At 42.9% G+C, this 14523-nt stretch overlaps 1 protein-coding gene across 5 annotated transcripts in view; it reads right to left on the reverse strand.

The window, feature by feature from the left end:
• Positions 1-14523, reverse strand: part of NRXN3 (neurexin 3) — a 1619945-nt gene that overhangs the window by 1562099 nt on the left and 43323 nt on the right. For 2 of the 5 annotated variants that reach the window (XM_065871337.1, XM_065871335.1), the window contains exons 3-4: positions 4787-4816; positions 2008-2019 (exon numbers count right to left, since the gene is read on the reverse strand). In XM_065871337.1, the coding sequence (XP_065727409.1) occupies positions 2008-2019; positions 4787-4816 (42 nt within the window). Of the gene's footprint in view, positions 1-2007; positions 2020-4786; positions 4817-14523 lie in introns of those variants that run through there. The other 3 variants (XM_065871334.1, XM_065871333.1, XM_065871341.1) reach the window with 2 other exon arrangements.

Genomic DNA, 14523 nt, shown 5'->3' on the forward strand with positions numbered 1-14523 from the left:
ACATGTGTTATGGGGAATGCAAAGTGGCAGGTTGGAACTTGAGCCAGGTCAGTGCCAGGGAGGTAGTTGGGAGGCATATCCATGGATGTCATCCTTGGACCCAAGAAAGGCAGTATAGAGTAGTGGTTAGGTGCTCAGATTCTGAGTTTCATTTTTACTTAGTAGCCGTCTGACTTAAGTTATTTAACTCTCTGAGCCTTGATCTACCTGTCCGTAGAGCAAGGATAACACTACCATCTACCTCACAAGACAGTTGTGATGATTTAGTGTGATAAGGCATATAAAGCACATGGCACAATGGCTGCCACACAGGAAATGATCAATCAGTGCTAGTAGCAGTGACCGGAGAAAGAAAATAAGACACCCACGTGCAAAATCTAAAAACACGAAAGACCTCTATCTTATGGGATGTTTTAGGGGATTAGGGAAAGAAAAGGAGAGAGGTTCAGGGGTTGGAGTGGGGGGCAGGGGAGACTGACCGTAATGTGTTCTCATAGAAGCCAGTGGGAGAAGGGACAAGTGACACAGTGCCACGTGCTTCAGAAAGGTTGTGTCCTGGGCAAAGACTGGTGACTTTGCCTATGAAGAGATCACTAGAAGCCTCTGGTTGAATACAGTAAGTAGAGAAGTGGAGGGGGCAGCCAGATGTACCCTTTCAATCGTTATTCCTCTTCCTCGTCCCCCTTTCCCACCTCCTTTCTAAAGGTATCAAGCTCATAACAGGGTAAGAGCTCCCCGTGACAGATTTCTGAGAATGAACCCCGCCCCTGTGATTAGCATAAAAGGAACAGGCAATCGATTAACCCCAAAGTGACAGGACTGAACTACTTCAAGGTAACCATGCATAACTTGTTAAAAATCAAGAAAGGCATGAAATTCAAATGAGAGATGGCCAGTTCACAGACTAGTCATCAAATCAACATTTTCAATATCTTGCCAGCCCCATCCTTCTTCAACATCTTCATGCCAGAATTCACATTTCCTGTTTCTGTTATTTGCCAATCTTTACAGGAAACAGAGGCACATGGCTTCACAGAGATAGGGACTGGAGAGTTAGGAAGGAAAAGGGGAGAACCAAATGCAAATACATGTTTATAATTTATTAATTAACCTCTCCCTTCAGTCCTGAACAGCTAATCCAATTTGAGCTGGTGAGGCAGGTCCTCCAGGCTCAGGTCGCTGACAGCTTTGATTAGGGATGGATGAGTGAGCTGTGGTACCCAAAGGTGTGAAGCACTGAAAGCCATGTTGGAACATCAGAGCAAGCGCATCTGCTCAGCGCCTCTCCTTTTCCCAGGCTGCCCAGCAAAAGGTGGACTTGGTAAGTTAAAATCCAGTGTTGTCTCTTTCTCCACTTTTTCCTTATGATGTAATGCACTGTCCTTCCTATGTTCTTCCACACCTCCAGTCCCACCATTCTCAGCTCATCACCCCCAATCAGAAGAGTTCCACTCCCCAAAATACAGAATATGTAACACAGAAGATAAAAGAGCAATAAATATCCCCCAAATTTCACATTAAATAAAATTTCAAGCTATTCACCAATCCTCTCCCCTTTCTCATCTATCATCCTTCCCTCCCTGAATCCAGTTATTCCCAAGTGATGACACATTGGCACTTCATTTCACATCGTTCCTGTCCCTTCAATACATTTACTGGAGGGGATCTTAGAATACCCTGATTTAAGTAAAATATATCTTCCCAACACTGCACAACCACTTTCAGAACCCCCCATTCCTGCTAGAAACAGCACACCATAACGGGTAAGGCTCATCCTGGATTTAGAGGGAGGCAGGCCAACTCAGAACGATCCCCAACCACTGAGTATGAAGTACATTGAAGGAAAATGGTAGCATTGGCTTTTTATTTTTATTTTCTTTTAGTTTTTGTTAAAAACACTGTTAAAATCTGGACTATATTCATCAGAATCAACAATTCCCCTTGTATACATGAATATTTCAGAAGGCAGATTGATAGTTATAATGATAAAAATAAAATGATCTCTACCTTTACTTCTACCTACAGAAAGGAACATCCAGTTATGTAGAGGAAGCATGGTGTCCACCATGGAGGCGGCAAGAGAGAGAGAGAGAGCAGGGAGAGTAAAACATCAGCACACTGCAGACACACAAAGAAATGTAACACACACAACAAAACCCACAATAGTAATGGCAACAGCAGTACAATCTTGAGAAGGCAGCACAAAACAAATGCACGATGTTTTGCTTAAACAGTGTGACCAGCAAGGCTGCTTCCATCAGCTTCACGTTTAAGCTTTTTCCCATTAGCTTCTTCTCAGTCCCATCCTTAGAAACATGACCAAATCTGCATGCAAAAGCACTGCATAGCCACATGTATGTGAAATTGCACACACTTAACCAATGTAAAATCGTTTAGGGAAAGTTTCAGAGAATCTAAGTTCTCCTGTGTTTTCTCAACATTAATATGAGTCATGAGGATCAAGAGTATGACATACATGTATAGGTGGTACACACACAACATACGTCAGTGTTTCCACACCTATTTATGGGCATCAAAAACAAATTCTGGAGATTCAGCAAGGACCAGACAGAAATCTCCTTCTTTCATGTTGAAGGAATAAGGAAAAGGAAAGGAGTATTGGCTTTTTAGGTAATCATCACAAGGGCAAGAACAGACAAAGGGTGGGAAATGGAAAAGAATGAGAGGAGGAGGAATGGGGTCAAAGGACCTTCTTAAAAACAAATTAAACAGCAGACTGCACCTTCAAATCTTAGTGACACTGACCACCCAGAAGAATTCTGCATCCTTTTTTGAAAACCTCTCTCAAGAGGGATTCACAATATCCGTGTCTGTCATTATTTCATTGCCTAAAGACTGTTTTTCTAGAAGATTCCTGACTTACCCCCCCAGAGCATGTGTACACAGTATGTCTGAATTCTCTACTCATGTACACTTCAATGTTGAGTGCTCATCAGTGGGTCTGAAATAAACCGAATCAAGATTAAAGAAGTCCCCACCAGCCTATCTCATCTACCTAGACTCTATGCTATGACATCGCCCATATGATACACTCAGACTTCCAAGCCATTGTAAAAGCTAGAACTCCAAAAGGGCAGCTGAGAGCATAAGATGAGAGAATGTAGAAGGGCATCTTGTCATCAGGACTCTGAGGGCCTGCTTTTTCTGGTGGAACTTATTATCAAGGTCAGGCCACCAAATTCCAGCAATTCATAGAGCTTGGGTCTTACCACTCTGTAGAGATATGCATAACTCTCTCAAACTACCTGGATACTAAGTCAACATAAAGAGCACCCCCTACTCATATTCACTTCATAGTAACCTGCTGTAGGGGGATAACTTCTCTCACTCACCTACAAGAATAGAGAGACTTCATCCCAACCTCTTCCAGAGCACCATCTAACACTGGAAAACTCACCTGACCCCCTCCGTCCAGCTCTGTTCTTTGACATCTGCTCCTATACCAGACCATGTGTTCATTGAAATGTCCAGAGTCCACATCATGGATCTTGGCTCAGGTCTGGAGGATACAATTCTGTTGGTAAAGTGTGCTTCCTCCTTGTCCTGCCTTATCAAGTCAGGATGCCCTCAACTGCCCACCTCCGCAGCTACCTGGACACCACAAGCAAACTTCCCTCAGACCTGGGTTGTTCCTTGATCTGATCATACACTCCCCTTTATGGCAACACTGTCTGATGGATCCAGTGTAAGGAAATGGGTGTGTGTGTGGGGGGGTGTCCTTCCGTGCTGCCCCACCCTACTCAAAAGATCAAGAAAAAACAGCAGAACGTGGGAATACCTCTCCTTTCCCTTTTCTCTGGTCCTCCAAAAAAAGGCACTGAATCCCATGTGTATTTTGAAAAAGACAAGAGAAATTAAAGTACAGTCTTTCGGTGTCAGGGCGTGGCAGGTAGACCCATCTGGCAATCATTCCAAAGAGCAGAAGAAACACAATAGCAGCAATTGAACGGTGAAGAAAAAGACAATTTTAAGTAGGCTCAGTTCTTGAATCCTGATTTAGGCTGATAATATGGAAAATTTTTATTTAGGAGAAAAAGGCTTCATCCACAGCCCACCCTGTGCTTAGCTGAGCTGAATTTCCTGCACAGTTCATTTCCTGCATAATTGAATATTTTAGTTTGCAGATGCTGAATTTACAGATCTTTATATGCAGTTTTCTTCAGGGTGTATAATGAGTTAGAATCCTGCCATGAGGACATTAGCATGTTCTTTCGGTGGTTTTTGCTTTTATACAAAACTGAAAACAGTCAAACCCCCAAGGGTTCCCTTTGACCGTTCGGGGCTCTGGGGCTAAAAGTCATTACAATGGGCAGTGGGATGGAGGGGAAGACAATAAGCAAACCTTTACTCAGAGTGAAATTCAGAGCAGCCCAGCTCCTCTCCCCCAACCTGGGGCCCCAGCATGGGGCTTAGGGAAGAAGTTAACCGCTCTGTTGCTCTGAAATTAGCTTCATTCACCCCCATTATCGACACCGTCATGGCTTGTTTCATGCTTCTCTCTTGGAGGCAGCCCGGCAGAGCCAGGGCCCAGGATGACAAATGATGGTGCATAATGGAGAAGCCAAGGGGGTGATGGGGGCAGGAAACCACGATGCACTGGGAAAGGCACCCCCCGCCGCAGGATGGCCCTGCTGCCAGCCTGGCCCATGGTAGGAGAGACAGGCAGCAAATGGCCTGCCAGGGATGATGAGGCTCTGAGCGACCAGCCAGAGGCACGAAGGCAAGCAATTCAGGCCGCTGCAGCACCACAGCACAGAGCACCTACCTTGTTCACTCATCATGAGGTGGGAGAGGCCTTGAGGAAGGAAGAGAGGGGAGAAGAGGAGCGGGGGGGGGGGGGGGGGGGCGGGGAGGGGAAGGATAAAAGAAAGAAGACAAAGTTAGAATCCCAAATGCCAGGCAATCTTCTCTTAATTCTTGAGTGGAAGGAGTGGCAGGGGCATCCACACGTACTGAGGAGCATGCAACGAGCACTAAAATGCAGGGCAGAACGTCCCGGGCCCTCCAGTTCAAGGTCAGTCTTTTGTTTGCTGAACCTCTCGGCCACATCACGAGAACTTTCCTTTCACCATTGTTTCTATGCAACAGGTAGGATCTGAGATAAATCTATGAAAGACTAGGTACCCTAGGAAACAGACTCCAGGTGCTGGGCAAAGTAGGTTTCTTTCTTTCTTTTAAATTGTTTTTAATAATAATACACGGTCACCGTAGAAACTTTGGAAAATTCAGAAAAGAAAAAGGAAAAAAATCAGCTGTAATCCCACATCCAGAGATTACCATCCAACTTTTCTTTCCCCCTGGATACAGTAGTCGCTTCTACAAAAATTGGATCACACTGAACATACAAAATGAGTTCCTGCGGGACTTCCCTGGTGGTCCAGTGGGTATGGCTCCACGCTCCCAACGCAGGGGGCCCAGGTTCAATCCCTGGTCGGGGAACTAGATCCCGCATGCATGCCACAACTAAGAGTTGGCATGCCACAACTAATTAGTCCACATGCTGCAACTAGAGATCCCGTATGCTGCAACTAAGACCCAGCACAGCCTAAATAAATAAATGATAAATAAATAAATATTTTTTTAAAAAATGAGTTCCTGCGTTCAAGAGTTAGACAACCTGAAACTACCTCCATATGATCCTTGCCTTCACCCAGTGACAACTACACCCCTTACCTCTGTCCCTCCTCCACCGCCAACTTTTCCTAGAAAGTCCCTCACCTTTGATCACAGAGGCCTAGCCAAGCACTGAATGGATTAAAGAAGGTACACGGAGGCCCAATAAACAAGTAGCAGAACCTCTCACTATGTTGTTGTGGAAGTCAAACAAGGCTCTTAAGAGCTCATTACTTCAAGGGAAGCATAAGTCCTGATACATCTATTAAAAGAAAAGATTTCCAACCAGTAGCCAACTGTGATGGCTCTTTGCTCTTCCGTTGCTTTTATTACTACTGGAGTTACTTGGAGATCACCCCAGTTATCTCAACTTTACCCAGAGTAAAATTCAGGGATATAGGAGATTAATAAAGGAGAAAAATCTCTAAAGTATGGAAATCTGTAAATGTTTTTGGAGATAACTAGAGATTTAGAGAACTAATCAAAGACAAAATATGGGTCAAGCAACTGACTTTTTAAAGATCAATGATATATTAAATACGTAGATACATGTGCCATAAATGTCAGTCACTTTTTCTAAACAAATTTCATTAAACTATTATCGTATTTTAAATGTACATTTCTGGCATTCATCTCTCAAGGCCTAGGATATTAATACTCATGGAGGAAGGGAATCATGCCAAAGCAAGTCATTCTCACAATTTGTTTTATTTAAAAAATTAAGTTTTGGTATTTCAGGGGTATTTGGAGGGGATAAGAAGCAGAAAGAACAAAGGCGCTAGATTTGACTAAGAGAAACCTCAGCAGAAGTAACTATTCATAAAATGCCTGATATTTCTGGACCAAGCCATAGCCTTCAGCATCCAGATCTAGCACACTAAGAGGGAGGGCCTGGGGCAGGTCGGTGGCGTAGGTGAAGGGGGAACGGGTACAGAATAGGTGCGTGAATTCACAGAAAGGTTGTCAGCATCAAGAAATGAGAATAAGGAAGATCCAAAGAGATCCCTAAGAGCAAAACGGAGGTTAAAAATAAAAGGACAACAGTACTATATTGTGTACTTGAAACGTAAATGCTCAGAGAGTAGACCTTAAATGTCTTCACCATAAGAAGGAAATGGTAACTAGGTGATGACATGAAGGTGTGTCGTAAGAGTGTATCTAATCAACACATTATCTACTTCAAATTTACACAATGCTCTGTCAGTTATCTCAATAAAGCTGGGGGCTTTATTGAGATAACTGTCCTTTCATTTTTTAAATGAAAGGACAAACATTTTTATACCTGCAATTAAAGATGTTTGGCAGCTAGGAGGTGTGAGTAGAAGAGAGGCAGAAGAGTAAACAAAAATTTGCCAAATGAAGAGGAAAGGGGACACTTGGTATTCAGAGGGTGTTCAGAGCTCTGGAGAAGCCCCTACAGTTGGGCCCATTTATGTATTACCTGTGTTTCTTTGAAGTTGTGTTTCCCAAAACACATTTCACTGACCACCTGCATCAGCCGCCTGGGGATACTTATCAACAGTGAAGAGCCTGGGCCCCACCCAAGTCCTAATGAATTAGAATCTTGGGGAGGAGATGGGGAAAGATCTGAATTTTAAATAAGTCGCACTAGTGATTCTTGTGCTCACTAGAACTTGAGAGCTACCCCTTTAGAGTGACATATAAATCAAATTTTGGTAAATTAAATTGTATGATAAATGCACTAAGAGGAATTGGATATATAATGGAACCCTGCAGTGGAAACTTTTGTAAAAGGAAGAATCCTTTTAAAATGCAAATATCCACCACCTGTGTTTTAAAATTTAAATATGTACTTGTCAGGTTTTATTAAGCTACATATGTAGTTGCAGTATTGTGACTCAAATAAAATGTACATGTTCTTCGACTTACAGAAAATCTTAAATAGAAAGATCAGGACAGGAATGCAAATCTGAGATCCTGGTGTCAAAACTTCGGTTTTGTAGGCAACAAAGCAAAACAGACATAAACAAGTATAACAGGAAATAACGTGAGAGAGGGGAGAAACTGTGTAAACGTAATATGGTTTGAGTTTGAATTTTTGCACTTTCATGAGCTCTTACATTAGTATCTTCTCTTATACAAACCTACCCCCTAAGCTTGCAGAGTTAAGAACTGGAAACCAGGAATTCCAGAGGGTCTAGGTCTATTCTGAAATTCTGTTTCTCTCCCCTTCCACCCCAAAACCCTCCTACTTGCTGCAAAAAGACCTCAGGTCCCCCCAAAAGTGAATGGAAGAAACAAGAATCAATCAAACAAATGATTCAAGTGCCTACTATATGTAAAGGCTGCATAAGGTAGTGGGATGCAAACAAGTATGGTACATAGTTGTCAACCTCGAAGAGTTTAGAGTCTAGTTGGGAAAGGTGTGTGTGTGTGTTTATATTTACACAAACATACACATGATATATATATAGTGGTACCTGACAGTGAAGGGTAGGGGTTAAGATCCAGGACTTCAGAGCCAGATTTGAATCCCTCCTTTGTTACTTTCTAGTTTGTGACCCTAGGAACGTTGCTAAACATCTCGGTGCCTTGACTTCCCATCTGTAAAATTTGGATAATTATCATGCCAAATTCATAGGTTGTTTTGAGGATTAAACAAATGAATATATGTAAAGCAGTGCCTGTACATGGTAAGGACTATATAAGGGTTATTGTTTTTTTTGTTTATGCTATAAAAATACACCGATGTGTGAGGCAACACGAAGCATAGTGCCTGACATACGGTAGGTGTTCCGTATGTATTTGGTGAGTGAATGAGGAATGAATGATGGGTAACTGGTAAGCGTCAAATGATTAATTCAGACAACAAGGACGGTAGGACAGTGAGGAGGGCCCTGGGTGTGCGGCAGAGGTTTCTGGAGGCAAGTGGGATTTACAATATGCCTTGGAAGACGGTTTAGGATGAAGAGCAACGGAGGACGTGCCAGGTTAACACCACTACCTCCCAAGACCACCAATTGCATTTATAAGGACTTTCATGTCAACTTTCTGGAACACCCAGGACACTGCCAGGCATGTGATAGGTATGTAATGCGTGCTGTACGAATAACAATGAACACATACAAACGGTTCATCTGAGGAAGAAGTGAAAGGTGATCTTAAGGATCAAAGTATGGAACCATTGTATGAAGGCCTTGAGTTCCCAGGCTAAAGAAAAAGGACTTGATCTTGCAGCTGATGGGAGACATTGAGGGCTTGTGGGCAGGAGAATGACCCAGGGAAAATGATGTTGAGGAAGATTGCTTTGGCAATGGTGTGGACAGGATGGATTAGAGGGAAAATAGAGGCAGAAAGATCTGTCACAGGCAGAGGGCCTAAATTAGTATCATGGCAGCAGGAAGGAAAAGGGGAAAAGAAGATGCAACAGCCTTTGGGTGACCGATGAGATGCTTCAGGGGAAGAACGGATGGGAGACTGAGTGAAGCATTGTCAGAAATAGGAAGGTGGGATGGAGTTGGGAGATGGATTTGGAATGAGGGCGATAATGAGTTCTGTTTTAGGCATGATAAGTTGAAGAAACAGAAGAATCTCTCAAGCAAAATGTCTAAGGTGCATTTAACAGTATGGGACTAAGGTCTGCAAGAAAGTCAGGACAAATATGAAAGTGTATCACCTCCACTTCATGAAAGAGAGGGTCTGTGCCCATGTAAGTGAATGAATCCTCAAAGAAAAAGGGGCCAGAGCACTGAGTCTTAACCTGGGAGGGATGGGGGATATTAAGATATCCTGGAGGTTCTTTTTTTTACATGCATATTCAACACTAAAGTAAAATTTTACATTCAAAAAGAAAAAGGAACTATATGGCTTTCCAATATAGATACAGAAAAATAATGCTCAAAAAAAAATCTTAACTGAGAAGGATATAATTAGCAAGGAAGGAAAAGCGATCTATGCTGGCTCTGTGTTATGTATGTGGTTGATGAGGAAAGCGGGGCAGGGGGGAGGGGAATGAAGATCACCCTTCTTGTCAATTTCAGAAACAGAGGGTCAGCAGTAGCCCCGCAGACCACACAGCCAGCCTTGGGACGAGCACCTGGCTGGGTTTGCAGTTTGGCATTTAATCTGAACCTGATGTTCAGGGCTGCTAAAAGACAAGATATGGGCTGGAACGGGGGCTCAGGGAAGCAAAGGGGACCACATCTTTCCAAAACAATCCCACCATCAGCTCTGAATTTGAATAGATCTTCAATGAAGATTCAAAAGCCAGCTCCATAAAAGTTCACCTAATGGAGGGTAGCGAACAAGAAGTGAGCTCGGAAGAGCCTTGGATAGTCAGGATATTAAGAATTTTCAATATAGAATTCTTATGGAACTACAATGCCTTTTTTAAAATAATTATAAAAATTAGAAAGCAACTGAAATGTTTCCTATGTAGATGTCACACACTGTCAAAGTGCTACCCTAGCTGGATCCAGGGACCATTCTGGATCCCACGAAGATGTCTGAGATTTTTTACCCTTCTCTTCACTCTTTCTAGTGCTATGTCCCACCCTTCTTGTGCCTATCTATCTGTGGTGCACAGGTTCTCAGGGTACATACAAGAACAAGAAGAGAAAAAGATCATCAGTAGGTAAGACATGCAAAGTTGAAACTGCTTTAGAACAGACTGCAAATCATATGTAGATTATATGCAAAATATACGTATGGCCCTCTAAACTATGCTATACCTTTTGGGAAAATCCCTATGGAGATAGCTGCTTTTGCAGCTCAGGAGAATGGAAATGGCTACGAAAGCAAAGTCATTTGTAAGTGGCTGTGGCCATCATGAAGCCTGTCATGAAAATGACTAATATAGAGAATAGAAAACATTTACCGAAACAGGCAAAAGGAAGATGCAATGTTCAGGAACCAGGCCAGAAGTTGAAGGCCTCCATCATTTAAGCTAGTACTGTGTCCCCCTCAAACCTATAATATCCCACCCCCTCAGATGGTTTTTAATCCTCCTTCCTTCCTTCATTTTGGCTGGGTAATTGGGAGAAGTATTTCAGGGGAAGAAGGAAGTCACTCATGGAAAAAAAAAAAAGAGAGAGAGATTTGTGGGGGGGAGAAAAAGCAAGTTATCTCTGCCAAGACTTTTCTCTCATTCACTTTCAGGGTAACTTTTCTCCCCCTGTAAAATCCACACATATCATCTCTTTTTCCATACTGAAGTAGAGAAATGAAATGTCACTAATTGCTGTAAGTGCCAAGTGCCAACGTTGAATTTTTATGAAGCCACAAGGACTTTTAAAAAGAGTAATTACATAAAATCAGAAGGTAATGGAGACATTCACCCTATGTTTCAGGAGGAAGTAAGGAGATGGTGAAGATGGTAGGGGGTGGGGCCTGACAGAAAGAGAAGCCACAGGTAACCATCGTGTCTGCAGGGTGATTGGGAACTTGGAAAAGAGAAGGGGAAAGAAGAAATACACGTCTTAGCATTTTAAGCACTTAAAAAAGAGGAAATTCAGTTAATTTGGTAAAAAGAATTATAACAGTACCTAATATCTGTTGACTGTTTGCTATATATAAGGCATGGCTATGTGTCATGCTATTAAATACAGCTCTATGGGAAAGTCATTGCTATAATGTTGATTTTACAGGTAAGGAAACCAAGACCTACAGCCAAAATCCCACTGCTTAATAAGTGGTGAAATGTGGATTCTAAGCCAGCAGGTGGATTCTGCAGGCTGGATGGTAACCATGACACTAGCTACCCTGTCTAATTCAGTGCTGGTGGAGAAGGGAGGAGACATGTCTTGGAGAATTCAGAGGCAGAAAATAGTGTCTGGACATTAATTCAACTTCATTTATGATTCTGGTGTAGCATGATTTAAGGTGCCCTGGGGAAACCCTTTTACATAAGTGGCCACCATCTCCCTCTCCTCAATCTCCATCCCCAGATTCTACTAAAATATGAAGCTTTTCCTTTCCTGGGTCATTTCTTGGGGTTATTAAGCAACTTCCCTCATTAAAATGCAAATCTGAACATGAGCTGCTTTCAGACTCCTCAGTCATTGCACTGCCCTGTGTGCCAGATCATCAGGAAGCCAAGCTTAAGCTCTTTCTCCAAAGACAGGAGTGGCACAGGGACATGTGAGAAGGAAGGATGGAGACACGCAGCCACAGGTTGAGGAAGTCTGCCACCATGGGCAGGGGAGGACACAGGGGACAGGCTGGGACTGGGGAGAAGGATGCTTAAGGGGAAGAGGCGGGGCCTGAAGGAAAGCTCCACCTACTTCCATAGTCGTGTCTCAGACCAGCCCTTCCACAGGCAATTTCCTGACCTTCATCACGAGCTTCAGCGTGGACTTCAGTTTCCTTGTCCTGTCTGGGGTTCTCCAGTGGCTTACAGCAGAGCCTAGACCTGCTCAGCATTTTGATAAATGACTTGGCTGAGAACATTCATGACATGCTGTCTGGATGTTGTAATGAACTAAAGCTGAAAGGAATAGCTAACTCTTTAGTCATTGGAATTACGGCCCAAAAGATGCGAGCAGGCAAAAGCAAAATTTAATTTTAAGGGGCAAATATCAATTGTGGCACTTAAGCACAACCTCCCACTACGCCCACCAACCCCCAAAAATCACACATAAAAAGAAGTCAAAGTCCCACCTCTTCTTATCACTGACCACAAAACCTAGGGTTCTGGTTCAGAGAACAGTGCCATACATTAGGAGGGGCATTAATGTGGTAGACATATCCAAAGGAGAAGAATCAGATGCTAAGAGGTCCAAAAGCATGTCACATGCAGAATGGCTGAAGGAACTGCTACGCACAGCCCAAACAGGAGAGAGCTAGGTAAGGACATGAGAGCTACCTTCAAACATTTTAAAAGTTGCGCATGCAAGATAAAGGACCAAGTGCATTCTGCAAGATGAGGGTGGAATAATAGGGGATATTTCACTTGCCAGAATGCCACAGAAGAGAGTCAAAGTGGGGTTTTAGAAGATAACCACCAAGAATCCATTCCAACTCTAAGACATAGAGTTTCTGTGAACCAAGATGATTTCTGAAGAGGCCAAGCAACTACTTACTGGGTTGAACCATATGAAACGATTTGACTGGTTTTGACCTACAAAAATGACAATTAAAATGGTTCAAACTGATACCCTGAGAACACCACCCATAATCAAAAAGGCTGAAGCACGAAACGAGGCATCAACAAACCACCCAACAGCAATCATGAACTGACACGAACAGAAGATCAACCGTTTACTTGTATGATTTTGGCTTTTCCACAAGCCTTGAACAATACTGGGGATGAAGTGAATAGTTGGACTGATGATGGTGATAGTTTCCAGAGAAGAGCCTGTTGCTATTTCTCCAAGGCAGGTGCCTCTGGTTGGTCCTTCCATGATGCCACGACATTCCATTCTCACCACTAAGTCCTTTGCTGGATGTAACTGTGCTAGCGCACTCACTATTTGCCTCTAGACCAACTTTGTTCTTAGAGCATGGTGACCTGGACTGAACAGAAAGTATTTCCTCAATGGCGCCCAGGAATCATCAACAGTGTCTGTATGGCATAGCCACAGGGAAGAGGAAAGAATGTCTGTAGCACCTTCCCAATCTACTCCACCTCTCTGGAGGGGTGGGTGTGGCTTCTTTTTTCATGAATACCATGGAAGGAAGAGAGATGAAGGCAGTCATGCTTGTCACTCTAAGGGTTAAAGCATCAGCAATTATGGCTTCTAGAAAAGACTCTTCCCAAAGAAGAGGAAGTCCTTGCTCTCCAAACGTCATGAACTTCTCTAAAATAGCTCTTTGTTCATGAATGACATGAAGCTGGAAGGGTGGGCAGATGTGCTAGATGAATTAACTGTATCCAAATAGACCAAGGTGTGCTGGATTTTAAAAATCCAGGGATGAATTTGACAAAATCAAAGAATGGCCCCAAGTCTAAGTCAAATAAACCAATTGCACAAGTGCAGGAAGGGGAGAGAAATGGCTTAGGAGCAGTGCACACAAAATCTTAAAAGTTTTCAGTGACTTTAATTTCAATTTAATACTATAGTCATTTTTTAAAAAGTAAGGTGTTTGATGCTGCCATTAATAGATGTAGGGAGTCTAGAAAAAGGGAGCAATGCTACCACTCTATAATGAATCGGTTGCAGCATGTCTGTAACACTGTATGTGGTGTGGGCATCCTTCTTTGAAAGGAAGCAAAACAATGTTATGTTTTCAGAGAACTGTGACCTGGATGAAAGAGCTGAAAACCCTCCTTGTATGAGAATGCCCAAAGAAACTGGAGACGTTTTAGCCTTTACAAAAGAAAATCCTTAAAGACAAAAGCCCTGTCTTCAAACACTGGAAGTTGTGTGTCTCCAAGGGCTGGAAGCAATACAGGTGGTGAAAGCTATAGTGACTCAGAATAAAGGAGAGCTTGTGAACACTCAGTGCTGTTAGAATGGAACAGAATGGCTAAAGGAGCAATGAGTTACTCATCACTGTGGTGGTTCAAGCCAAGTTTGAATAAACTCTTATAGAAGAGATTCAAAAATTAGGTGCACAAAGAACCTTGACAACCATCTGGCTCCTTTCCATCTCTGAAATGCTGATTCTAGCAACAAAGTTTATGAACACATACAAGATGGCAAGCAGTGGGGATGCAGGCATGGATAAGTCTCTGTTCTCAAGAATTAAGGGACTCCCTGTCCTTCAAGAGCCCACAGTGGCCGATGTGAGCAATACACAGCTGGCTATAGCAGAGTGTATTATGATGAGGGCTTTACTAGCCCCGTGACCTAAGGTGCCATGGAGCTCAGACAAAGGGGGAATCATTCATCCCGTCCTCCCTTCTATCTCCTCACCCCCACCTCCCTGCTTCCCTTAATTTATGGAGGGTATAAAACAGCAGTTAATGCTGAAGTTTTTAAGCCCCTT

Source organism: Phocoena phocoena, chromosome 2, assembly GCF_963924675.1.
Source record: "Phocoena phocoena chromosome 2, mPhoPho1.1, whole genome shotgun sequence".
NCBI lineage: Eukaryota > Metazoa > Chordata > Mammalia > Artiodactyla > Phocoenidae > Phocoena > Phocoena phocoena.